Below are 27,527 nucleotides of genomic sequence, written 5' to 3'. Positions count from 1 at the left end.
GGGTCCACAGAATGGCTACAAGAAAGCTGGTGTTTTGAAAGTAATACTGAAGACAGCAAAAGCACATCTCAATCGTGTGGTCATGCTGATTTGTGAAATACCCGCTTTTAGACAAGATCTGCACAGATATTTAACAAATATACGTTCTGTAGATATACTATTTGCCTGTGCTAAAAATGTAACCAGGGGAAAGCTAGACACTATTTAAAAATAAGGACCCTATCAAATGTAAACACTTCGTAACTACTGCAATACAACGAACTGCTGCTAAAAGTAGAAACGAAACTAGGAGGAAGACTCTTACTTGGTCATTTCCTTTACCTTTTCACACACCTCACTTCATAAATGGTAGTACTGTTCAAGTGAAATACTTACATCTTTAAAGTATCGCTGTAAAGTTGTAAGCCTCACATCATGCAGTGCTGCACAGGTATCCTTGGAGTATATCTGCTCCTCCTCAGTAGTTGGCAGTTTCTTTGGCTCAGTGCTATTGCGGCATTGTCCCAACACTGTATACAGAAAAGAAGCAAGAAAGAAAAACAATATGCTGAAGAGTTAAGAAAACAAGCAGCAAATTCTGGTTTGTAACTACAATATGTTGTGTTGATATTAAACAGTAAAAAAATTACTGAAGAAACTAAATTCTGAAAAGAGTGTTTTTGTACTGGAATTGTATACACACAGAGCTATTTTATTTTCTCTTTTTTTTTTTTTTTTTTTCTAATGTCCATTTTCCTTCAGGTCTGCATATGTGCTACTTTTACAAAATAAACTGCAATAGCGGGGAATTAAACTGTTCACTCTTCTCCCAAACATTTAAAATTTCCCAGTATCCTTAGATCTACAAATAGCCTTAGAGCAGACCATCCATACATTGAAAGAGGACTTCCATTTCTTTCCATGCTCCATGAAACTCAACAATATTTATGCATGCATAATGAAAGCTGTAGAAACACTGCTTATCTAACAAGTCACATTCATACCTGAAGATGCTTGTAATAGTACAACTAGCCCTGTAGGTCTGTCTTCTGTAGAAGGACCACTTTGCCCACAAATTACACAATCATATATTGCCTCAGAAACATGCTGTTCCGATGTAGCTATCTCCATGGCAATATCAGCATCTGGCGATTCTAAAAAAGGATAAGAAAACCAGCATTATACAAAGGGCAAGAAATTCAGTCGCACTGATGTAGTGAAGAACACGTCAAAATCATTTCTCTATAGTTAATCTAAAACTAAAAAATTGAAGGTTACTTGAAACTAACCTTGCTGCCTCAAGAAAGACATCTATACAAGGAAGTACATGTTTTCCCATGTTCAAAACTATTTCTGGTGGAATTAAATGTTTAGTTTGTGTTCTGTAGTAAACTTCATCTTTTTAAAACATGAGTGAAGATAAGAAGCAACTTCTATTTCATTAGATACTATACTGAAAACTCAGAATATGTAGGGATGAAGGGTAATGAATACGAATCTCTACTAAAACCAGATGCTGATAACCAACATTTTCCTTCTAATTATTGCCTGAGTAAGTCTGAAGAAATAGAAAATAATTTTAAAGATGATGAGACAAGATTAACGAATTAAGCAGTAGTATCAACCCTAACATGCAGATCTGGTCATCAGGTCTAACTGCCAAATTGAGAGTATGTCAAGTGAGCTCCTTTTAGACAAACCACCTTAAAGACTGAGATGCCTTCAGGCTATACCCTGTAAGCTGTATAAGAGTCAACAGTACATGTTTCAACATTTATGTTAACCTGGAAGTACCTGTTTTAATATATGTATTTTATATACATAAACTTGACACTTTTCCACCTTGGTTCTTCTATATCACACATGTATCCTTCCACAGAGTTAAAAAAAAAATACTACTAGTAATCTGTCTTATCAATGAGCATGCTGTATGTAAGCAGTCATTTTGTAACATAAATGTACTTTAAGGAAACATACAATTCATTTTTTTTACATGAAACTTGGACAGTCCTTAAAAATTTGGGGTGCATTAACAAAGCAGCCTTCTGCTATTCTATATAAAATGTAGTGTGTAATTTAAAATTAACTATGAAAAAGTAGTATCTGAGATCTGTTTTTCCAGTCGTCCACATTATTATTTCCTAGGTACACAGACAGAAGTGCTAAAAGCTAAACATCAAAGTGCTGAAGCAATTACAACTAATGCAACTTTGTTCACATGACAAGTAGCAGTAGTATTTTTGGAGGCAGGGTGAGGGGAGGATGTTAAACAAAAGATAATGTATTGGAAGTTATTTCTTCATCTGGTTCAATATCACAGAATGGCTGAGGTTGGCAGGAACCTCTAGAGATCACCTAGTCCAACCACCCCACTCAAAACAGGATCAGCTACAGCAGATTTTACAGAGCTGTGTTCAGTAAGGTTACATTACAATCAATACTAAGTGAAGCCAGATTTTATCTGAAGTTAAAATGAAAATTCTTTACTAACAGTTTTCACACACTACTGATTTCTTAAGCTAAATTCAAGAGAAATTTCATGCACAGAAGGAGAAAAGTACAGCATATAGAATCATTTATGCAGTCTGTGCAGGAATAGACTGTGCCAAAATCCACTTGAGATGCTCTCTGCGGGAAAAAAAAAATAATCTAGAAATAAAGCTAAGAACTCTTTTTTGTTTTGGAAGAACCACAAGACTACATGATCCTCTCCTAAGTGCTCAGGAACACATACACTCAAACTCCTGCTCTAGAATATACAGGTACTTTGCTTCCGTTCTTTCCTAGAAGATGAGTTATCAAAAGAAGAATACCACCTCCTGACCTTCAGGTATGCCCTTTATCTCCTTAAGTAGGCCAAGGTGCTGGATAAACAACCCAAAAACCTGAAGCGTATCAAGAGTCCTCATGCAGAAACACTTTTAGGAATGCTCTTTTCCATAAGCCCACAGCAAGCTTAGAAAAGCCTGCTGCTATGAGGAGAGACGAGCTGGATTCAAGGCAGCGTCGTTCTTTGCTATGAAAAAATCCATGCAATGTTCTCACTCACAAGGCAGAACCAAAATTACGCTGTTTTAGTCAGTATTGATTTCTCAGTCTGTTATTGAGGGTCATATGAAAATGAACTATGATCTTCCTTGACTTACAGCTGTTAATACTGTACACATCTATCACCATCTAGTGGCAGTCAGATGTACAATGAACATAAAAAGCAAAATGCATCAACTGCAAGCATTTTTTTATTGCACAAGTCCAAGCAAGCAGAAAACCTAGCGGCAATTGTTTACTTCCTCCTGTTACATTAAAGCTGTTTTTCATATTTAACATCACCTCATAATTGTGTAATGCATACTCACATATACCTGTACATCAGAAACACATGACACAACCACAGAGCTCCTGTCTTTACAGTTTTCTAAAATTATGTCAGTGAAACAAATTATGCAATCATTCACTATTTTTAGTAAGCATAGGAAGAGAATAGAGTGCGGCAATCTCATTTTGAACAATTCAGCAGAAGTTCTTAGTATCAGCTAACATTCTACTGATAAAGTATCATTCATTCATCATGAATTCCATATTCTAAATCTAAGGAAAAAAGTATCTTAGTATTTAAGAGGTACTTTCAATCAATTTAGAAGTATATAGATCAGACACACTATTTCCAATGTGCAGACAAATCAAAAACAAGCTAATTTCAGAATTCAATGACCAAATAGATACTAGATGTAGATACAGCTACATCTAGTGCTAGGTGACTTTAGGGCACAATAAAATTTCATAGGAGCTAGATTTCTAGCACCGAGGAGGACTTCCTAATAAATGATTTCCTCCAGAGATAGGAAAAAAAAAAATGTCAACCTACACAAAATGCATGGGTAAGAGAAATAAGAAAGGAGAACCTACAAACCATGATTACTGGCTTAAACTAGTTTTTAGCTTCCTTCTGACAGCATAACTCCTGAGGTGAAAATAGATCAGTGGCAGTGTGTGTGTGTGGGGTGGAAATGAAGAAAACTCCACATAGAGTGATCTTCTCAATCTTGCCATTCTAGTCCTGCTTATCTTGCCTTCCAAAGTTCTGTCTCCGTGGAGCTCCTGTGGAAGCAGCAGACCCTGGCTCACTAGCTACAAGACCTACCTCTACATACCAACAATAAGAAGGCTAAGAAGGTATTTCAATGAAAAGAGCCACTTGTGTTACATCCTAGAACATTGCATTATTGAGAACAAAAGGAATCCTCTGTCAGCTGTTTTTAAATGATACAGGTACGGGGGCATATTAACCTTCAACTTTTCAAGCACGTTTTGCAGGAGCCTGCAGTTCTCTTCTGCAAAAACACTGTTGTCACACAACACAAGGTACCTCAACATGTCTCTGGAGATTCAGAAAGTAGGTACTGGCAACAGGAGCAAGGAGGACCGATGTGCTTCTAGCTGCTAGGCCAAAGCCTGGCTTTACCTGCCAGCCAGCAGTCATATAAGACAGCAACTGTATTTTACGTTAATCACTCTTTGGAAAACAACCAAAGATGCTCACAGTTTTAAATCTTTGGGGGCGTTGGAGTTTACCTAATTGGTTTCACCCAGACTTACCCTAATGACATCAATGCCTCTGAACGAGTGACTTGGAAACACACAATAACAACATGGCATACTGGTATCAGTTCACCAAGTTTATTTTCTGAGGTTTGCCTGCTGTCAGAGCAAACCCCACAGCCTTACAGCATGTTCTGGAAGTTTTCTTTGCCCCTGGGAATTCACTCAGAAATCTGGATAAATATGAACCTCATTAAGAACAACAAAGTCCAAATCACTACAGGATGAAAATATTTAAACTGAGACAGAAACCTAGAGTAGTGCCAAACACTTTACTGGGTTTTAAAAGGAGAAACACTTTACTGGGTTTTAAAACCCATGGGTTTTAAAAGAAGTTTATTATTTAGTTCTTGGCTTAGATTTGTACTAATAGGAGCAAAAGACCCCAATTTACAAAATCCCAGCATTTGCCACCTCCTATCAAATACAGATCAGTCTGCTAAAATCTCCGTTACATGATGTATTGCTGCCTTTTTTTTCTTTTCTATTTTGTACTCTCCCTAGTTTAAGGCTATGATTCACTCCCCTTCTTTCCCCTACTCAGCAAAACCTCAAAACACAAACGGCTATGTAAAGGTGTCTAAACATGATAAATATAGCTTACAACCTCCGACTGTAGTCAATGTACTTCCTGCTGTACACGTTGTGTTTCAGAGTGGCCCTCTAGCATCAAAGCAACCATTAGTATGCTAATAGCCTCTGTCCTGACCCAGCATATATATTCTCAGGAGATCAGTACTTAATTTATTTTTCTATCTGGGTTCAGAAGATTGAGAGTTAGGAAATGTATGTCACCTTGCATTAGAACTGTTCACTCTCTTTTAAAAACTAGCTAAGGAGCATTTGCCTGAAGGACAAAATGATGTCCTGCTGCAACTGTGATAGGAAAGAAACAAAAAGATGGTACTGCGTGTTCATCAAAAGGCGTGCCCCAAAAAAGTAATCACATCGGGCACTTCAGATACAGCAAAAACTATACACAGAAATCAAAATATTTTAATATTTATAATACACAACTTCACCAATTTACTTTTTTTTTCATTAACTTATATTTGATTAAACAGCTTTGTAGCTTGCCTGGAACGAATCAAAATATTTCATGTTTGTAAAACTTAGATACACATGTCATTACAAATATCACTGCAATTTGTTACAGGCCACCATTAACCTGAAGCAGAGGGATTTATTTTTGTTCTGCACAAGTTCAGCCTGAAAGGCAGCAACGTTTCCAAAATGTCTTGCATGAAGTTCCACATTATGATAGACAAACAATAGCTTCACACTGAGATAAACACTCAAAACAAAAATGGAGAAGCAGGTACACTAGGAGGCTACAGGGCCTATGGAGTTGTCTCTGTGTGACTACTTAACACCATTTTCACTCACTAGCTATTCGAGTATTTCAAGAGCTCTATCTACTGTTCTTAGTATGATGTTACTTGGTTTGTTTTTCTACTTCATGCATTTGTCCTGCAAACAGCTAGAGACAGAATAGTGGATTCTGTTCCATTTCAATTCATTGACACAACTATTTTTAATTTTCACTTAATTACATCCAGCAAAGCAGTTGTCACAGAACATATATAGAAGAAAAAAGGGAGCAAAAAATGGACAGTCTATGCAGTCAGGAGAAAGCTATTATGAAATTTTTGAAGTGCTATCTCCAGAAACCAGTTAAATGTGTTCTCATGTTTTCCCAATAGAACATGTCCATATTACAGAGGAGGAAAGCTGAGGAAAAAAGAAAGGATTCCTGCTTTTTCATATCTTTCAAAAGTGCTAGTTTTCAATTAATTAATCCACACAAAAGTATTTTTCACTCCTCAGTTAAACACAAGTAAGCTAATCAAGATTCATATTTTGCTGTATAGAAACCTGTAAAGAACATATTCTCAAGAAAAACAGCTGATTCTGCTATATAGCCTGTAAATTACCCAGACTACAGTATCATCACTCAGAGCAACTAAGATCATCTGAAAATTATGCTTGCCTCAATTCTGTACATTAACTAAAAATGCAAAACCTTTGCCATATTAAAATTTGACACTCTATGGTGAAATCTTAAATGCAATGTTGAAGAGAGACTAACTTTGGAAAGTTTTAAATTAAAAAGTAAATACTTAAAAACACAACACAAAATGTAATCACATCATCTACTGTGTAATAAGAAAATTTTATTTCCTTCAGATAATGTGCTGTTCTTAAGTACTTTCAAGACCATTTAGCTCATTCCTTACATTACATTACATGTTCAGTATTATCTGCTCTAGAAAACATGACTAAGCTGCATAATTCTTTAGTTCAGTGGTAGAGTTTGTGTGTCTTTTTGTTTGTTTTTAACTGTGAGTAAAACCAGCAATACTTGCATGAAAAAAATTTACAGTAACCAGCAACACAAAAACTTACCAACATCCATGGCAGTTTCCATGAAGCTTTTCTGCCTTGAAGCAAATTCAGCCAACAATTTCTGTTGCCTTTCTCTGGCCTTCTGTCGCCTGAAAAAAAAAAAAAAAAAAAAAAAGGACAGTGGAAGGATGTGGAAAAATAAGGCAGTGGGAAGTAAGTGTAAAATAATTTATACCGTCAGGTTGATTACACTTACCACATTAAACAATCTCATTCAAAAATTCTAGTTTTCTCTAAATAAGGGATTCATTTTCAAGATTAAAGAAAAAAATCTATTATTCTAAAAGTAGACTTAAAGAAATAAAAGCAAACCAGCAAAAGGTCTGAAGTCCAGAAGGAAATAATAAAATCCTGTCCTAAAATACCTCCAAAGGATCCTTAACAGATTAAGGCTTGGTATCATTAAAAACAAACCAAAACACCAGCACCACCGAGGACCTTATTCTTGAAAGTTACCTTTCTGCTACACCAATGAAGAATAACAGAATGAAATGCCAAGTGTTGCACAAAAACAAGTACTCACAAACAAACATATTAACCAACTACTACAAGTAGATAATAATAATAAAGCCTACCTCACTCACTCTTGATATCAAGCCTGATGCCAAGGGAAACAATTATGAGTAACTTCTTTTCCAGCTAAGGCTCCTCATCCTGGCGTCCTCTCCCCGACTTCCACCCAAGACACTGCCAACCAGCAGCTTTTATACCTTGACTTAAGTTTGAGATAGCCTCCAGTTTGAAAGCCCTTATCTTTCTGGAGCCAAGCTGACTTCACTGTTTTTTTCCTTATTGTTTAACACAGCTCTAGATTTACAAATGGAAGGCATTAGTTAAGATGCATTCTCATCTGTCCTTAAACTGTATTAGTGACCAAGGCTATATGACCAGCTATTCTGTAATTCCCCTATTGCTCCAAACATTAAGTACAGATCAGCACATCTTTTGTTAGTTCAGTAAAAACAGCAAGTTATTTATCAGACACTACTTAAGTGTGCCCGCTATTTTTCATCGCACTGCCATCTGAAAAATTACCCTTCTCCACAATGGTACAACTCACCGTATATTCACTCTAAAGCCAATATCACAAAGATCTTGATCCAAACCTGCAAAGGGATGTCCAGCTCCCAGTTCCATCTCCACTGAATCTGTATGGTACTATATAAGTTTTTACTTGTACTATTTGTACTATTCCTTTGCAGTGTTACAAATTAACAATACATAGTAATATCTCATCATTTTTTCCCCCTTCCGTTTGTTTTTCCTGAGTAGGGCATGGCTTTTAATACTTGCTGTCTCAGATAAGAAGACCATTAAACTATATTTCTGTTCTCTTCTTGTTTTCATCTTCATATCCTAAACCAGTCCTTCAAGGTTTTACTTAGGTATCCTATTATTTTTATAGCAACATTTCACCTTGTTTTTAAAATACCCTGTAGGATGTACCATTTACATCCTGCATAATCTCTGCATAATCTCTTTCTGCGCTCATCAGTGTCTGGTTTTGCTATATTTTTACACGTGTCACTATCTACCCACTACAGTATGCATATTTACCCAAGTTGCCTCTTCCTAAAGTACCAGTTGACAAGAGGTAAAGTTGACAGAGGAAATGGGAAAATTCAAGTGGGGAAAAAAAATCAAACTCGCACTACAGCTGCTCACCACATGGAGCTCGTGGAAACCTACATGTCCCATGGATGGGGACTTCACAGAGGGAAGCTCTATCAGAGCTACAAATCCTATTCATCAGCACTAATAACATTTTTTTTTTCCTCCTAGTTAGAAATAACTAGAGTTACTGACAAGGAATTCAAGAACAATCACTTGGCATCTGAGTCCTCTTTAGTCCCTGGTACTGCCTAATCACCACTGTCCTGGCACAGAAACAGACTTGCACATGCTCAAAGCAGCTAACGTAACACAACTTGTTACCCTGAAGTGCCCTGTTTATACGTCAAAGCTTTGAACTTGTTTTCCTAAAGGCACCTTAAAAATCTGAGTACCTCTGTCCCTTTATCTGTCACATTTTACTGCCATCATTTCTCAAAATAACTTCTATTTACAACAAACTTAAGATTCATTATTTCTATGGATCATATCAGGGCATTTATTAAACCTGTTTTTATTTATTTCTCCCTGGGAATTTCTCAATATATGTCTCAGCTGAAAGCAGAGTGACTGTAAATAAAGGCCTTTAATAAGAAGACATAAACAAACTCTGACAGATTCAGAACAGCTCTGTAATTTTCCATGATGGCCCATGGGGGTATGACACTGCAATTGAAAAATACTGCAGGCAGCTCAGGCTCTCTCTTCTAGTTCTGTATTTTGGTTTCTATAGTGACAACCCCTTGCCTGAGCGATGTCAAATTTGTCATTATATGTCAAAGTAACCAAAAAGGGTGATCACTGAATGGTCAGTCTGCTTGATCTTCATTAATACAAAACTGGACTTGGAAAAAGGAAAAAAAAAATGAAAATGACAGCCTGACTATAATAAGCAATGAGATTATATATGATGTTATTATATGTATTATTACATTACATAAGCAATGAGATTAGTCACTTCAGTCATCACATTGTCCATTAATAAATTCCACAGGTCCTCAGCTCTTTCATGGTTTTGAGGGGAGGAAAATAGTCACTCAGACACAAAGAACTGGAAACATTCATTTTCACTATTATGTTAGCCCTAGAATTTAACTTAAAGTATAAATGCACACAATAGTTAGTTTCAAATATCACATCTTTTCTAGAGGGAAAGAAATAACCTTAGCCTTTTCTATATGGAAAGTTACGTGATTAATTGATTCTTATGCTTCTCCTGTACATAAATCTAGCACTACTGAGCACCAGATCAATCAATAGATGCAGAACATCTATTGTTCTTTTAACACCCCATTATTTTCTTATTAACATTACCTTTCTTCTTTATCCAAAGTTTTCTTCTCTGCAGAACTAATCTTTTTTGGTGGTACAGGAGGTGTCACCTTTCTGCAAATCTCTTCAATTATACGTTTATTCAGTCTGCTCTGTACAGCAGCTTTCAATAAAATTCTTTCTACTGCTGTCATTCCATCACCATGAGAGTATCTTGGAATTTCTGGGTGGATTAAAACATCCACATCATCCAACCACGGAGGATAGTAAGAGTTCTGTTTTCCTGAGAGTTTATGATGCAACTTAATCAGCAAGGACAGTATACTTTCTTTGACTTCCAGAATAGCTGTGGTTAGCTGTGGAGTTGCACCAGGTGCTGACCATTTCATTGATGCTTTTGGCCGAACCACTTGATTTGCCTCACTGGTGTTCCGATTGATGATTTCTTGAAATTTTTTTCTACGTTCTGCAACCAAACTGAACACTTGAGCTGTCCCTGAATTCTTGGAAAAAAATATAAATTTTAACTTTCAAAATACAATTAGAAACAACGTACATTTATAAAACTATAGAAAATATTTTAAATTAGGAGGAAATGTATGAAACATTTTAAGGTTTTCTCTCTTCCAAAGAATATTGAAATTTTGTGCATCAGAATATTAACCCCACATCATACTTTTATACAAATCTGAAATATGCAGCTACATAAAAAGACAAGTACAAAAAAATTGTCTGTAACAAAACAACAACTGGCTTTACTCTTAAACTTAAATTCTGTTCTCCAAGGAGTAGTTTCTTACTAAAATTATAGATATGCCTGAAAGAGTATCCTTAAGCCATTTCTTTAGCATAATTCTACTGAGCACTGCTGCACAACATAACACAATCTCACACAGATGAACCCTGCACATCCCCAGGAGCACTGTCCACCTTATGTGGACTTATTAGGTGAGACCCAGAAACCGCACACACCCACATCTGCAAGCAGAGCTTGCTATCCAACACCCATGAGAACAGTTACACTAATGGCAGAGCCCATTCAGATGTTTCTGTTCTATGCTACCCTTGTTTGCATTCCCAAATTAAGGAAACATTGAAGCGACTCACATATACTGAAGTCATAGCTGAGATGTTTCCTGCTTATTTTGAACATAAGATTCAAAACTTGTTAACATCTTACCCACTTCTCAGAAGTCTGGGCAACCAAATACTTCAAAGATCCAGTATAAAGATGGGATTCTGAACTTCACCTAACCTACCTTGTTTGTTTTCATCTACTGCATCTAACATACCTGCTTCAAGTTTTAAAGTATTTTTCCTAATATTAACATGCAATAGGAGTATCTAATGCATTTCACTACAACACCTTTCTTTACCTCCAGCGTACAATAATCAGAAGTGCTGTATACAAAAGCAGCCTTTACAGACAGATTATATTACCTAGTGGCTACAAACCTTTTGGTTTTGCCAAAAAAAAAAATAAATGTATTTTTTATTGCCATTACTCATTTCAAATGCACTTGCAATGAAAAGTTAAACTAACCAAGATTTGAGTAAGCTAGAACTACTTTATATTATTAAATGTTAGTGATATCTTGACAAGACAAAATGAGGCCTAAACAAAAAGCTCAAGCAGTAAGCTAACAATGACATTGCATATTTGATAGAAATTTTTCATTTGAAAATATGTATTAAAAATGTAAAGACAATATGTATTAAAAACGTAAGGACTTCTTTTTCCTTAGAAGTTTATTACCTAAGGTTAAAATCAAAAAATATGAAAAAAGCATGAATCCTTTCAATATAAATTAAAAGGAATTCAAGAAAATTAGAAGATTTCACTGAACATTAAGGTTAGAACAATTAAAGGCATGTTGCTAGTTAATTGCTTAGGAGAACAAACTGCACGCAGATCTACCTCTCTCTGAAGGCTCTTCCGCCTTGAACACTGGTAGATTGAGGACAAAAAAAATCATTAAATATATCATTTGGAAGGAGATACGTGAAACATTTTCTATTTCTGCTATCAGTATACTTAGAAAAGATTACTGAAGAAAAAATAGTATTTTAAGAAATTTATAAAAAGAAATACAGCCTACACCCCCCACCCTCCAAACGAGACAAAAACAGGCAATAGGAAAGAGACCACTGTTTTTATATACTTACTTGTGATGAAGCTAAACCATCTGAACTGGTACTTGCAGGTGGTTCTTTCTTCACTTCTGGAGCAGTTTCTGGTACTCTTACACGGACATAATTAATGAAGTGACGCATGTTAGAAACCAAGTTACTACCTGGAAACCAACTATCATGACAACGTTCTTGTCCACCTGCAGATTCCTTAAAAAATAATAAAAAAAAGTGTACATTCTCTTATGTGTCACAATAATTTATGCAGCTTTTATAATGGTACTGCAGAAACCATAACCTTTTCATGAGATGTGAATAGTACGTGCCTCACTGAAGCCCATCTAGCTTTTAATTATAATAACTGATACCTACCCTGAGGACTACAGCTCTGATAAATATATATATATAGTATGTTATCAACACTATGAAACAAAACCAAAAGAAACTACACGGGGTAATACAAAGCTGCATAATCTAAGATTAATACAAACTATACACAAGTCAAGCCCAAAAAAAACAGCAGATCCTTAGTCATATTAGAAAAATATCACTGATCAAAGTGCCCAGTAATAATGGTTTCATTTGAAAATCTAGAAATTGAACCGAGTTTTAGATTAAATTCCTTTTTTTTTTTCTTCCAATCAATTTCAAGTACTGATTTACAGAATAGTAAGGATGCAACTAATCTGTGTTGCCAGGTTATCGGTACAGAAACCATTTCAACACAAGACAAGATACTAAATTCCTCTTCATATGAGTATACAGTTTTTTAATATTTATTGCTTAGCTGATTCCTGCTTTAAAAAAATGTTTTATTCTAAAGCACATGGTAAAATTAGTAAACATTTTTTTTTGTTGTTAAATATTGATTCATTAGACAAAACTTCCTCCCCCCCCTCAGAAAGCCTTCTTACCTCTTCCTCTGATTCTTGTTCTGGAGAATTTTCCAACCCCAGCTCAATCAAATACAAAACCATGCAGAGGACATGTTCTGACAAATTCTGATGATCCATTAATATCTAGGCAGAAAAATAGACATTGTAAAAGGCTTTATCTTTGATATTCCCACAATCTCTCTTATGAGAAAAAAGCAGAAATTTCTAAAAGCATGACAGACATCTATAACCTAAACTGGGAGGTAAAGCAAGAAAACAAAATTCTCATACGAATAAACTCAAAGCACTACCTACCAATTTACTTTGCATGACCTTCCAGGTTACCCACACCAAGAAAGGTACGAGGCCTTGAGCTACATACGTAACTATTTCTTTATTTATCTTTCTTTCAATACATAATTTTATTTCACGTGCTTTCGAGAGTTGTATTGTGAGACACGAGCATCGATTAAAAAGAAAAGACTAGGCAGGCAAAACAACATTAATACACTATATGAACTTTAACCACCTCAGTCATTTTAATGTTGTTTTGTGGTGGTTTTTTTTAAGCTCAATTAGCAAGAGGAAGAACAACTCTAATTGAAAGTATTTCCTCCTAAGAACAAAAATTAAAAGTTATATAAATTTGAACCTGACTGTTCCAAATAAAATCTATAAAAATATGATTCTAAGCACTCCTGCTCTAGGAAGTAGAAGTAAAATATTAGACTTAATGAGAATTATAACCATACCTTGTAAAGAAGTGTGAAAAGCACGATGTGCAAGGTTTTACAGTGTAAAAGCTTTATGAGACCTTTGTAACTTGGATGTAGTGGCGTCCTCTTCTTGTAAGGAGGCCATGGGTTGCCAGGAAATTTACCACTTTGCTTTAAACTGTTGAAACACAATGTACTTATGTTAGATGTTGCAATAATGTGGACAACTGTCACTGTTACAGGCCCATGCAGCAGTCTTTGTTCAGACCAGTTTTAGAACTGACAACCATTTCTCAGCCATTTAATTTCTCTAAGCAACATTCCAAAAAACTGAAGTACACACAGAATCCAGTCCTACTTTTCTGTGGATTACCACTGCTTGAAATGACATTTTTAAAGCTATATAAATTGTTTACTACTGCTATGAATTGAAGAATTCCATTTTCATTCTAAGAGGCACATAGAAGAGCAAGAAAACTTCTCACATCACTAAAATCCATGTGTTAGTCAGACATCAAACATAGAAAATTCTCTCCTGCAGTACTGGGTTACAGGCAACAGCAGGAAATGCTAGACATAATTTACAATTTCATAGATACAACGGTATTGGTAGAGCCAAATATACCTAAGTAAGTGTTAAATTCAATGTGGAGCCACATTTCTAATACTGAGCTGGAATCCAGTGCGCTACACAATGCAGATACTTAACATCACTAGCTGTCTCAAAATCACTTACAGTGTATGTTTACAGTGAGTTTTGACTTAATACAATAAGCACAAGGGCAGAGAACAAATACAGTGAAATTTTCTGAAGAATGTTTTGAACCTGATTTTTATTTCCCAAGTTATGAAATAAAAGAGATCCAGATTAAATTAGTTGAAATTCCGATCTGTAAGGGTAAGAAGTTGTACTGAATAGAATATAAGGGACAGAAAACGGACCAAATCTTGTTGCATCTTAGAACTTAAGAGTGCCCATGAGCGTTTAAATCAGAGCTCATTTAATTATCCCATGGTTTCTGTCATACATGAACATACAGAAATAAATGCATCATCTTCAACATAATTTCAACACACCCGTTACAGAAGCACAGAATGGTTATGGGCAGAAGGAATCTCAATGTTATCCAGTCCTCAGGCAGGCAGGGACATCTAGAGGAGCCCAAGGACGTGTCCAAGCAGCTTCTAGAGATTTCCAAGGAAGCAGACTCCCTAGCCTCCCTGGGCAGCCCTTCCCAAAGTTCTGACACACGTACAACAAAGGAGTGCCTTCTGATGTTTAGGTGGAACCTCTTGTGCTCCAGGTTGTCTACATGGGCTGTCTATACACTTACAAGCTATTTACTCAAGGACAAACGTGGGGCCTGAAAACATTCATAACATCATTAACATTCCCAGGCAGCAAAAAAACAAAGATAAAAAAAAAATTGCAATAAATGACATGACATTACATTTCTAAAACTGATCCAACTTACAAGGCTGTGTATCTGTCCATTGCAGACTGTACATCTCTACGGTAAACTGTTCGGAGTATTACCATTACAGGGTCAAATTCCTTATCCCAGACTTCAGCTGTTGTTTAAAATAAGTCACATGTTAAAATTCTCTTTATAGACACTACAACTTATTCCAGAGTTCCTTCTTAATTATATAATAGAAAAATACATAATTAAAGCTAATCATTTTTTCAGCATAGTACATATTCTTTTGAATTCTTACTAACAATATTTCGTACTTTCTAGATTAATGATTACTACTACTTATGAACTAATACTGCTTATCTAGACATCATGCTTTCACCATCAAAAATATTTTTCCCAGTTCCAAGCCAGAAAATTAACCATTAAGGCAATAGATCTTTTCTATTAAGCAACTTTACTTTACTGTCTTCTAGTTCTGTTTTCTGTTAGATAGCATTTTACTATGTGGGGGGCAGAGGAGAAAGAATCATACATTCCTGATTAGAAGACAGCTGAAACACACACAGAGGATTTTATTATATATATATATATTTAATTCAAATTAATTTGAGGTATATTTAAGCACTCAATTCTAAGTAAATGAAGGCAGCCCCAAAACACATTTCTCTGTACTTTTCTCTATGCATCTTGCTTCACACCTTTTAATTTCAGAGGATATCTAACAAAACATTGTAATTATTTTTCAGTTGGAACTTGATAAGCTCATGCACACTTGAAAATAGGAAATAAAGACTGCAGAGCAGATAGCAGGTAAGCAATAATTAACTATTAAGGGTGAGCCAAATGACTGTACCTTAACATAATCTTTCGTTCATTCCTGACAACAGCCAAGTTTCTTCTCAAAAAACATGTGATCAATCATTTACAAACCTGTCTTTGTTTTTTAACTAGCATACAAGCATTATTTTAGCATTTAAATCTTTCTTATTCACATTTTCTTTTGTAGCTTTAAATAAATATGCTGAGTAGCATCTCAGAGCAATCAAAAAATACAGAAGTCTGAGCAGAGTATTAGTAAAAACATTCTGTTTAAATGCGACTTCTTATGGACTTGTAAATGGAAAGAAAAAGTTTCCAACCTAAAGGCAAATTAAGATGTCCCACTCTACAAATCATTTTGAAGTGGTTAGCTCCTGTGACACGGCAATATGAATTCAAGATTCAACTCAAGAAGGAAAACAAGGGATAACAGAAATTTAGCTCCAACAGCAGGCCTAACACCATGTAAACATTTACAACATTCTTCCAAGTTTTCACAGGCAAAAGAGAAAACTGCCTATAAACTAAATGGCTTCAAATTGTCAGGCCCAACATTGCCAGTTCTCAAGTCATCCCGTAGGGAGGAAGGAGTTAATTCATCTTCAGCTATGCTATGAACTGAAGCACAACCAGAGCACATGGAGCATTTCAGATTCCTAGGAGGCTTATCTGCTCAGTGACAGGAAATGGAACACTGAGTTCTTAGATTCTTCCTCTCCTTTGATATGTCAACACTGTTGAATCCTATTTAGATGGAAAGCAGGTCAGGGAAAAAGTTTGTCATTTTTGTACTGCATGCACTGCAGAATTACAGAACAATATTCTGTACCTTGTCTAGCTTGAACTTTGTTCTAGACCCTCACTATTGACTGTGAAACATGTTACATACTGGGATATTTAAACAAAATAATTATGTGTCATGATATTTTTAATTATAAAAATGTGAGCAAGTTCAAAAGAAAAGCCTTTGCCACTGACACCCTGCCAGTGTAAAGAGTTATAACTTAAAAAAAAAAAATAAAAGACACATTCAGTAATCACATGAATGATTAAGTATATAGATCAGTGAAATACAAACAACATGATCCTTCAGTTCTTCACTTTTTTTTTTTCCTAAGGACACCTGGTTAATACTAGAAGCTCACTTTTACTCTACAAAGTATAGAACTAAAAGCCATTAAGAAGCTTTAGCAATGCTCTTAAATACAATAAACAACATAATATAAATATTATATTAACATATAATATGTAATTATATAATATATAACTATATAACTATATAATTACAATATTATAATATATAAATATAATAACAATGGAGAGGTCAGCTTTGTTGTTATTTTGGGGTTTTAATTTTTGTTTGTTTGAAACAGAAACAAAACAAACTCTGCTTAAGCTTCTTACTAGTGAGTATATTATAAGAGCACACTGATTACCATACCTTTTGGTGTGTACATTCCTTGCTGCATGGAACCTCCAGGTTCAAAAACAGGAGCTTTAAAATCAGCAACTGCTGACAAGACTGATTCAAAGCTTAAGCTTCCTGGAATAATTCCACTTTTAGGATTGGGGTTTTCTGGAATGTAATGCTTGTATTAAGGAAAGCAAACTTTACACTTAATTACAGTACACAGCATTTTACTTCCATAGACATTTTCACTAATTTCTGAGGCCACACTTGGGCAGTTCTCTGTGTTTACCACAAGAGGTCTGTATGCTCCAGATACTATGGTTACCAGAGTGAACCAATTGTGTCTACAACACAGTGTGTTCTTTTGTTGTTTTTTTTTTTTAAACCAAGCCAGTTGCTACACACTTACTCAAAAGGCAAGTATTAAGTGAGAACTCAAAACTACAAACCCCCTGTGTATATAAACAAGTTTTTGTGCTTTCCACCATTTATGGACACTTATGCTCTCTTAATACCAAGACTATTTTGCATTTACAGCTAGGTGCAGAACAAGCAAGTAAACAGCTTGGTATTCACACACGCCATGCAATTCTCCAGCTGCGACTGACTACTTCTCGTTTTTGGTAGTAATACTTAATCAGCCTACTGACAATACCACAAATGACAAGTAGCAATTGCAAATAAGTGAACTTCTGCTTAGTGATAAGTGACTGCTCATACAACAGGTTTACTTATTTTACATACTTTGGTGAATCGCTTAGGAAAAATAATCAAGAATGCGAAAATGCAGTATTGGGAACATCACAGAAGACATAATGAAAATAATTTAAATGGAAACTGGTTTTGAAAATATAATAAACAAAGATAAAATTGTATATGATATATCCTGAGTTGCTAGGATCTTATGGTAATAATTCAGAATCCATATTCTGTATTTCTAACTCTCAGACTCCTCCTTTCCTATCTTTATAATACCTAGTATTTTTGCCTAATGCCCACCACTGGATTGCAAACCACTGGGCAATTGCTGCTAGGTATTTAATTTGCCTATGCAGCTTAGTTCATTTACAGCAGTAAAACCTATTTGTACGGAACTGTTCTGGGATGTGAACCATTACTACTGTGCAGAAAGATCTAGAGTTTGCTCTTGTTCAGGCAAGATACTTTCCCCCAAAACAGATACATTTCACTTTAATTTCAAAGCAGCATTTTGATATAAAAAGCAATAGCTAATATAAGTGGCTTCTTTTTATAATGGGATATGAATAACAATAATTAAAGGCTAAAAACAGATAAACCTGACACTTGGTTACACTTTCTACAATGTTATTGGAAAACAGACTTGGCTTTTCACCTGACTTTTGTAGTGTTAAAACAATAACAATAATAATAAAAATAAAAATACCAGTTCAATATTTTGTATCAAAAACTATTTAAAACTATTACAAAGTCTTGCATATTCTGTACAAAAGACCAAAGCTGGAACAAACGCTTTTGCTGACAATACTTATACGCAAACACATCTTTACAAAACTTGTTATAATTACATAAGCTAAAAACACGATGCTGAAGCTCCCAAATCCCACTACTCTCCAGTACTTGTCTTCTTTCACCTGTATTAGTTAATATATTCCAAGGATATGAGATCCAATAATGAACTGTGCGTCCTGTCATTCATACAGAGTTGAGCTACCATCTCTGCTCTGAGGATCTCATCATCTGTCATTCCTAGAATAAAGTAAAAAAAAAAAAAAAAAAAAAAAAAGACATTAAAACACCATGACTTAAAAACACACAATCAGCAAACATTTGTCACCAATACAAGTTACATTTGATACAAACATTAAGTATTGATACAGTGCTATAAAAGTACGGCAAAAAATGGGAAGGGGCTGCACACAGGGAGCTATACTCAAAGGTTGTGAAAGGGACACAACCTCAAACAGAAGAAAGAAGTACAAACTGAAACTGCTTGTCATTCTGAAAAAAATAACAAATTTTTTTGCAATCACAACAAAATCACTTAATTTCATTAAAGCCATTTTTCTCCTTCTCCACATATTTTGTCATATTTTGTCCATTTCTAATTCAGAAGGGATTAAAACTCAGTAACTGGAGAGAATGAAACTGTGTGTTGAACACTCTTCAGTAATATTTGGCTAATCAGCTTTATTGTGGCAACTAAAGGTTGGGAGACTTGAAAACGCACAGCCACGTTATTTACATAGAAGTATCCCTACAGCAGTAGTTCTTACCTAAATGTAAACGAAGACTTAACAGAAGGACCAAAAACGTTAATGCTCCTTCCAACATGGACCTTTCATGCTCTGAATCAAGAACTGTATTTTGATGCTGTGATGCCATTGTTAACAGATCTACCACCTTAAATCTACATAGCAAAGAGCAAAGTCAGAAACATTGTTCTCCAACATCAAAATACTAACGTTAAATGTACTGATTAACTCAAGGCACCATCTAAATCAGCTCTAAATTAATATAAAACAAAATGCATGTAATGCAGAAATATGCAAACAGATATGAAAACTCCCTTAATTTCACATTTTTACAGAACTGTGGGATGTGCTATTTATTCCACATGAAAACACTTTGTATTTATGAAGATATTAGAGTTAATACCAATTAATGTTTTTAAACCCTGACTTTATTCTATAGACAGGAAAGCAGGCATCCTTTCTGTGGCTCTTAACATTGCAGTTCTATTTTCTACTTCCAGTTAGCATATTCTGAAAGCTTACGTATGAACTTGTGAAAGAAAAAAAACAAAAAACAAACAAATAAAACAAACACACCACAACCCACAAACACTACCTCACACTCTGAAGATAAGTAAACAAAATATCTCAGGTTTCACTACTGTAAAACAAAAGCCAATCATGTATAAAGTTGAGGATGTGAGATAGCTCTTTATCCCAAGTCCTTATTTATGTATTAGTTTTGGCTAGGCAAAGTTGTTCCACTAAAGATTATCAGATATGCACCTTTTCTCTCACATGGCATTAATTAGTCAACAGCTAGGAAAACACTGACCAAGAACAATCTTTTAATCCTACCTTTCAAAAACTGATGAAATAAAATAATCTGGGTCAAGCCTAGAGGCACAGACCTGTGGAAAGAGAATGAATTAACTTTGTTTAGTAGTTTGTTTTCAAACAAACACTGGCTTGGCTTCTCAGAAAACTTACTTGCAGCAGATAAATGTCAGGATCAATCATTGAATTGCAGAAATGAGACTGCACGTAAGTCATTGCCTGTCCTTTAATTTGTAGGCCATTTCTAACCCACATGTTGCTATGAATTTCAGAAAGGCTTGCCTGTTCAGGAAAAATAAAAAATACATATACAAAAATTGATAATACAACTGTATAATCCAATGTTAGCAGATCAGTGTATTATTATACATATTCATACATGTATACTATAATTGAATAATAATTTACTTCTCACAGTGAGTCAGGGATGAAAAGGAATTAGTGCAAGTCTACGAAACAGATACCACATCTAAATACAAGAATGTATTTCAGACAATGAAAGTGATCAAAGCCAATGCAGTGATTTTTTCCCCCCCTCTCCCTTCCCTTCCCCCCACAACTGCATTCCCCCAAATCTTAAAAAGGACTCCAAACATGGTGTTATCAATGGTTAAAAAGAAGTTAGGTATAAAAGTAGTGATTACGAATACTACTCAGTATCATTTACATAAAATAAAATTTTATAAATAAGAATAATGCAGCAGCAGCAACCACTCTTGAATCCGTATTGAATTTTCAGATTGAGTTTTCTTTTCAACTTGCACTCCATTAATAGCGACTCCATGAACAAACTCCTGTATTCAAATTTGGTTATCCTGATATCCTTTCTGGAAGTGATCTAGTGAATATTGTCATCACACTTCTCTAAATTGAATTGTTAACTAACACTACATTTGATTTTGGAAACAGGAGGTGAAAAAAAGTTCATCCAACTCAGTATAGTCTATTTATTATATTGTCAATTATCATTATTTTGATATTTTACAATTAATATTCCCCCATATTAAATACTTCTAAATATATTCAAATTACCAGGGCTAAAATAATCAAACAGAAGTGGGTTTTTTTGTTTGTTCGTTTTATTATTATTATTTATTTTTTATTGTGTATCTCTACATCTGCATCAAAGACAGAAGCCTGCCCATACCTGAATCTGTAGTGGGTGAATCATTAGTTTCATCAGCATCTCCTGATCCGGCAAGATAGTATCCAGATCTAGTTCTTGGCACTTGACAGCCTAGAAACAAAAGCAAGTACAGATTGTACTGAATAATCACACTCCACAGGGATTTTCCATCTTCTGTGCAACTAAAAACACATGCTTACCTTACTTAAAAACATTGCAAAGTAACGATGCAGTGGCAAATGAAAAGTAACCTGGTTTGGAGCTGGCTGAAAGTAAAATACAGATATTTTAACAACACATATAAAACGAAAAAAGACACACACCTCTAAGTGTCTTTGTCACAATCACCAAGAACGGTATCTTTCATGTGGACTTACTTTCCACTAACCTACTATATTAATTAATTCCCCTGCCCTTTCTAAGGATTCAGAAATGTCCCTTATTCAGACTCCCACAGATAGTCTCTTACTAAGCCCCCAGTAGGTAACAACACCCTGAATTGACTGAAAGAGTATCCTTGCTAAGGTAGCAAAGCTGCCTCCCCATTACTATATCAAAGGGGACTTCCGTCTTGTCACAACATTCAGCAGAAAAGTAATACAGCAGCATTTCTGTGAAGACCCACACAGATTAAGTCTGCACCAGCAAATTTAAATCATTAAGACTCCAGATATACAGAATCCTAGATCACACTGCAACTATTAACTACAAAATATGATTTCAGCAAGGCAATCCCTTTTCAATCAATACCTCAAATAATGGTTTAATTGGGGCTGGAGAAGCATTTGAAGCGTTCTCCATGGCTGGAAAACCCTTGAAGTTTAACAAGAGTTCTACAGTGCCTTGCTTAAATCCATTGATACATACCTCATCTACAAAATTGATAGCATCAAACCAGTCCTGAAGTGCTTCAAGGCAGTATCTGACAACATTCCTTGTGTATTCTTGTGTTTCCTGCAGTAAGAGAAACCACTGTACTATAGCAGCCAATACTGTGTCAGTGTCTGTTTTCCTATTATGAGTGCACAAGATTATTTCAAGAATACTTTTACATTACTGTTTATGGCCCCATCATACAGAAATTGATAAGTATTCAGTTAGTTTCAATGCTACTCTAGATGCTGAGCATTTTAACAGTGAGAAATAAGGCACCTTCAGAATTATCAGCTGTTCTTATCGCCTGCAGGTTTGTTCGGGTTTAATTTCTGTATTTTTTTTTCAAAAATAATCAAAATGCAAGCATTAAAAAAAGTCTTTCCATGCAATCTAAACGAATTGCTAATATCCTTTAAGTTTCATCCACTGCAACTTCTTTACAGACTTGTGCTAACATAATGCACATGAAACGTAAGGACAAAACACTACTACACAGATTTTAACAGTAAGAAAACCTTGTTATGATTATATAATCAAGTATAACTTTATAACAATGCCCTAATACAAAAATATTTTTCAGATTAAATAAGGTATTTCAAGTCTAGATGTGCGCATTGCCCTCCAGGAGTGAAGCAGTGGCACACAAGAACAAAAGGAGGAAAGGGATGTAAACCCAACTGCTCTGCCATCAGAGGAACTTAGAATCCCTTATTTCTTATGGGCTTCTTGCTTAATCTGCCTTTCTCCCTAAACACAGACTCTAGACCTGCCTCACACTTCGAGGATAGCTATGACACCCTTCTCACGCAAACAGTGATAGGTCTTAAACAAAAACAAATAAGCCCCCCTGGCCCAAAGCTTAAAAAACAAACAAACAAAAAAAAAAAACAGCAGTTGTAATTCAGTGTTTGACAGACATTTTGGTATATTCATACTATATCATTATAATTTATATCACAGAAAGGCTTTTGCAACTGTCTAATCTAAACTCTTTAATAAAATGGATGGTGTGCTCATGCACATTTTTTCACTGCACAGTTCAACTCAGGTATTACTGTCTCATAGACATTACAAATCTTAAACACTTATCTTTGAAGTTAGCTTATTATTTAATAAAAAGAACCATAAATTCTCAATAAAAAGGTGTGTATTTTCCGCACATATAAAGTATTCCTATAACCAGATGGATTACATTTTCACCATCTTTTTTTTTTTTTTTTTTTTTTTATAACTTCAAGTCTAGAAAATAGTATAAACTCTTTGCTCTAGTTAGGAGATGAACAGATGTCATAACCTAAGAGGCTTTTACCTCGTGTTGTTAGTAAAACAATACAAAAACAATTACTCTACCCCCCATCATAAGGAACCTTCTATATGTAGACACAATCAATATTATAATCCCTTTAGGGATAACTTATTTCTCTCCCTTCCCACTGAAGGGAGGCAGAATGGGTCAGATATCTTTATCAAGTTCTTCATCAGATTAGACGTTATTCCATATGTACAGTCAGTTCGCCCTAATCCTAACCCAAACTTGTGGTCCCAGTTCTGGAAATAATAAATTAGGTACAAGCATGAATCCTCCACTGATTCTATAGAGAACATGGGTTGATCACAATATTATATATTCATTGTACAAAGACAGCCAGAAAAATCTTTTCAAATACAAAACAGACAGGACTTTCAGGTTTGAAAACTCAAATATGTCATGAATAAAACATGACTAATGACAGAAATGTTAGTCTTACCCTAACTTTGCAATGTGACAGAAGACCCCACATTGGCTGGGCACAGGCTTCCAGCTCAGCAGCAAAGGCAGCATAGTACGTCTGTGACTCAAACTCCACGTGCTCATTTAATTCTCGTTTATTTAAATTCATACCTTCAAATAGATAAGCATAGTTATAAAACAAAATATCCAACTAGGTCAAAATGGAATGCAGTATTTTCAGCGTTATACAAAACTACTGGAACAAGCAGTTTGAACAGAAGTAGATCAAAAAAGAGCAACAGCTATAGATTGGCTAGCAACTGCAGCCCTTGCTTGTCTGGCAATGTTAACATGGACAGCAGCCCTAAGCCTTGTTACGTCAATGAACTTCTGGATGGAATATATATGCACCTCTTTCTAGGCACATTTACTAATGAAAAGTTCATGATAAATGTATACTACATATAAAATACTCTATCATAATAAAAGCATGCATCTTCACAGCAAACACAGAAAAAGATCCAAGGTTATCAGGTGATTTTACTCAATATTTAAATTTAGAATTATACCAGTAAAACTTCAATTGTAAGTTATGACTTGCACTGTAGGTTCAACCTAACAATTGTGGTACTATGTATCTCACTCAAGTACGATGCAACAGCTCTTTAATCAGTTCATCCATTAGATCTTTTATTCTTAGAAAAACTACCTGTTTCCTAGAATATATTGTTCCCTTCCAGAAAAACATACTTAAAGATTAGTGAAACATTTACATGTAACAGTATAAGGATTTTGCCACTGTGAACATTAAGCTGTCTTAACATCCTTGTACCTGTACAGATTTTAGAAGTTGCATACCTTGAAAGAATGATACAAAATTCATCCATGTAACCAGAAGACCATGATCTTCCAAAAACTTCTTTGCCACGCTTTGGTGTGAAAGTATGTTTATAAAATCACTAACGAGAGGCCAGTAAGTATTATTCTTCAGTAGTGCTTCCCCACAATTCACCACAACATGTAAACTATTTTCTTCATCTAGATTAAAAAAGAGGGAACGATATACACTTTTCTGTTTTACAATTTTAAAATAAAGTTACGGGATAACACAAAAATAACAATTAGGATTTATTGTCATCTTGTGGTAACACACACACACTGCAGAAAGGTGTTATTTAGACTGTGGTACTCAAGGTGGTTTCCAGATCTATGGACTCATCAACATAGATGCCACTCTAGTAGGAGATGCCCATACTTTGAACAAGACCATAACCTTTAAAATGTCATTTGAACTGTAGCTGCACCAAAACTCCTAATATTCAACCTCACCCCAGTGACATGAGAATCTGTCACTTGCTTGTTTGGAATCATTTAGCATAGATCAAAGCCTTCTTTAAATCAGAGTCCAGCCAAGCAAAGAAACTTGATCTCCAGCATATCTGGCCTTTGTCCCTAGCTCTATGCAACAGGGTGGGCAAATTTCTCTTCCCTCTGTGCTCACTCATCAACAGCCACCTGACAGAAGCTTTTTCTTTTCCTATCCTCTCTGAAGAAAACACCATGCCAGATTTATTGTTTTAAGAAATCTTTCCAACTGGTTTCTAACAGAAGCAGAACTGACAGTTTGTGCCCTAGTGGAAGTAGTGCTGATACGAAGGCGATACAGGCTAATAGATGCATTAGTAAAACCATCACAGGTATGCCTTTCTAAATATTGTCAAGATGCACACAAAGACCAAACAATTTCTTCTATGAGCATGTGAAACCAATTTTGAACTTGACATGCTTCCAGTAATCAAGCTACCTTACAGCACGTAAATGGGAATCTGGTGACCAAAACCTACACAAAGTCTTGAGTCTGAGGAGAAAGAAGATTTCTACTCTGAATCTGGAACAGAAAGAGGGTCTATGCAGTTTTTCAAGACTAAGACAGGAGCAAGTTCCCAAAAGGAAGAGAGAAGAAATAGGGCAGAAGGGAGAAGTCTCTTCCCCTGAATCACAGAAGTACATCTTCTGTTCTACATCTCTCACATAAATCTGAGTGATTTTCATAAGAAGGATCTCCAGAAAGAACAGTAAAGAAACAGGATTGGTCCTGGATTCACGATGCACGGGATATAACCTTCCAGCACCCCTTGCCAGGTATTATCCTAATTCAAACCAATAGAATTAAAATCTTGCATCTGATGGTCAGCCTTGGGGATGGCTCATGTCCAGTTCAGATGCAAAGAAGGACCCTTGCAGTTACCCTTCATGCAGGCAGAAGGACCACAAGCAGTACAGCATAGCCAAAGCAAAAAGACACTGCTGTTAAGAGACTCCAAACTCTGGCCAATGAAGCATGTGTACCTGGACCAGTTCCCCCTGCTATATATGTAAGCAACTTTTTCTTCTCCTTTGCTATTGAAGAACATACTTTTTTCCTTTTACTCCAAGTTGTTTCATTTTATTGATTTACTGGTACCAAGAAAGAAAACAACAACAACGAAAAAACATTCTTACCTCCATTATTTCAACAGAAGTCTTCTAACTTAATAATATCATATTTTGATCTTGACAAATTTTACTTCCCAAGAACACAGTATGGTTAGAAAAAATGAATCAGATTTCATCCTGAAAAATATTCTGCTTGTGTTGTATGCAGCTATGAACAGATACTTTATTGTTACACAGCAACACAGAGCTCAAAATTCTTCAACTCACTCTTATCTGTTTGAGTTCCCGAAAGGAACAGGAAGCCAGAAGTTTAAGAAGCTGCACAGAGCACTTCTCTGCCACCATTGATCAAATGCTACTTAATTGCTCCTGTATCCTTGTGTATCTGCAAAGGAAGGAAACCAGGTCTGGCTGTTGGGCTGCCTGGCTTCCATGTGCTCACATTGCCTATCCAGGAACAGGATATCTCAACCATCTCTGCCTGAATCCACACAAGTACTTCACAAAGAACCAACAGCTAGCTATGTGTTACTGGATTCTTCACCCCACTAAAGGAGATAGAAAAGTAAATTTATTTTAAGTTGGCCAAGGCATTGTCACTTCTTCATAGTACTCTGTGAGTCAGGGTTATGTAAGGGCAGTCAAACAAAAAAATGTTTTGGTTTTGATTGCTTGTTTTTAAGGAGCCATTACCAAAACATTTTCCTTGGGGTATAAATTCTTCCATTAGAAGTTCAGCAGCAGAAAAGTACTGGAGGAAAACCCTTTAAGAACATAGAGACATCAGTCTTCCTGGGCAGACAGCTTTACCATCTGCACCCACTTTTATCCTCATCCTTTCACACTGGGAGAGGAGTAAGAAGAGTTAGTAATGCGTTCCAAGTTGGCGTCAGTACAGCTCCCAGGTCAAGTCTTTGTTTCAGTAACAGAAGTTGTCCATAATCACTTGGCATTCACAAATGCCCTGAATTAACTGTGTACTTTTAACAGGTCTCCAAAAGACAATTAACATTAGTGAAAAATGCAAATTAAACATGCCTTAGCAGATTCAATTCTTGGTATATGTTCTCCTTACTCCTCTTCAACATA

At 35.5% G+C, this 27,527-nt stretch overlaps 1 protein-coding gene across 6 annotated transcripts in view; it reads right to left on the bottom strand.

Moving 5' to 3' along the window:
- Positions 1 to 27,527, bottom strand: part of UBR3 (ubiquitin protein ligase E3 component n-recognin 3) — a 103,651-nt gene that overhangs the window by 45,422 nt on the left and 30,702 nt on the right. For 4 of the 6 annotated variants that reach the window (XM_068686729.1, XM_068686730.1, XM_068686733.1 and 1 more), the window contains 19 exons: positions 24,861 to 25,040; positions 24,040 to 24,173; positions 22,283 to 22,369; positions 21,616 to 21,681; positions 21,437 to 21,526; positions 20,443 to 20,571; positions 20,311 to 20,363; positions 19,495 to 19,628; positions 18,883 to 18,967; positions 17,270 to 17,412; positions 15,064 to 15,160; positions 13,625 to 13,766; positions 12,912 to 13,016; positions 12,034 to 12,207; positions 11,786 to 11,815; positions 9,910 to 10,370; positions 6,985 to 7,073; positions 984 to 1,133; positions 376 to 509 (listed from right to left, as the gene is read on the bottom strand). In XM_068686729.1, coding sequence (XP_068542830.1) covers positions 376 to 509; positions 984 to 1,133; positions 6,985 to 7,073; positions 9,910 to 10,370; positions 11,786 to 11,815; positions 12,034 to 12,207; positions 12,912 to 13,016; positions 13,625 to 13,766; positions 15,064 to 15,160; positions 17,270 to 17,412; positions 18,883 to 18,967; positions 19,495 to 19,628; positions 20,311 to 20,363; positions 20,443 to 20,571; positions 21,437 to 21,526; positions 21,616 to 21,681; positions 22,283 to 22,369; positions 24,040 to 24,173; positions 24,861 to 25,040 — 2,483 coding nt within the window. The remainder of the gene's footprint in view (positions 1 to 375; positions 510 to 983; positions 1,134 to 6,984; positions 7,074 to 9,909; positions 10,371 to 11,785; positions 11,816 to 12,033; positions 12,208 to 12,911; positions 13,017 to 13,624; positions 13,767 to 15,063; positions 15,161 to 17,269; positions 17,413 to 18,882; positions 18,968 to 19,494; positions 19,629 to 20,310; positions 20,364 to 20,442; positions 20,572 to 21,436; positions 21,527 to 21,615; positions 21,682 to 22,282; positions 22,370 to 24,039; positions 24,174 to 24,860; positions 25,041 to 27,527) is intronic. The other 2 variants (XM_068686731.1, XM_068686732.1) reach the window with 1 other exon arrangement.

This window comes from Anas acuta, chromosome 6, assembly GCF_963932015.1.
Source record: "Anas acuta chromosome 6, bAnaAcu1.1, whole genome shotgun sequence".
Lineage (NCBI taxonomy): Eukaryota > Metazoa > Chordata > Aves > Anseriformes > Anatidae > Anas > Anas acuta.
The sequence above is the reverse complement of the archived record's forward strand: the minus strand, read 5'-3'. Positions and strand labels throughout refer to the sequence as shown.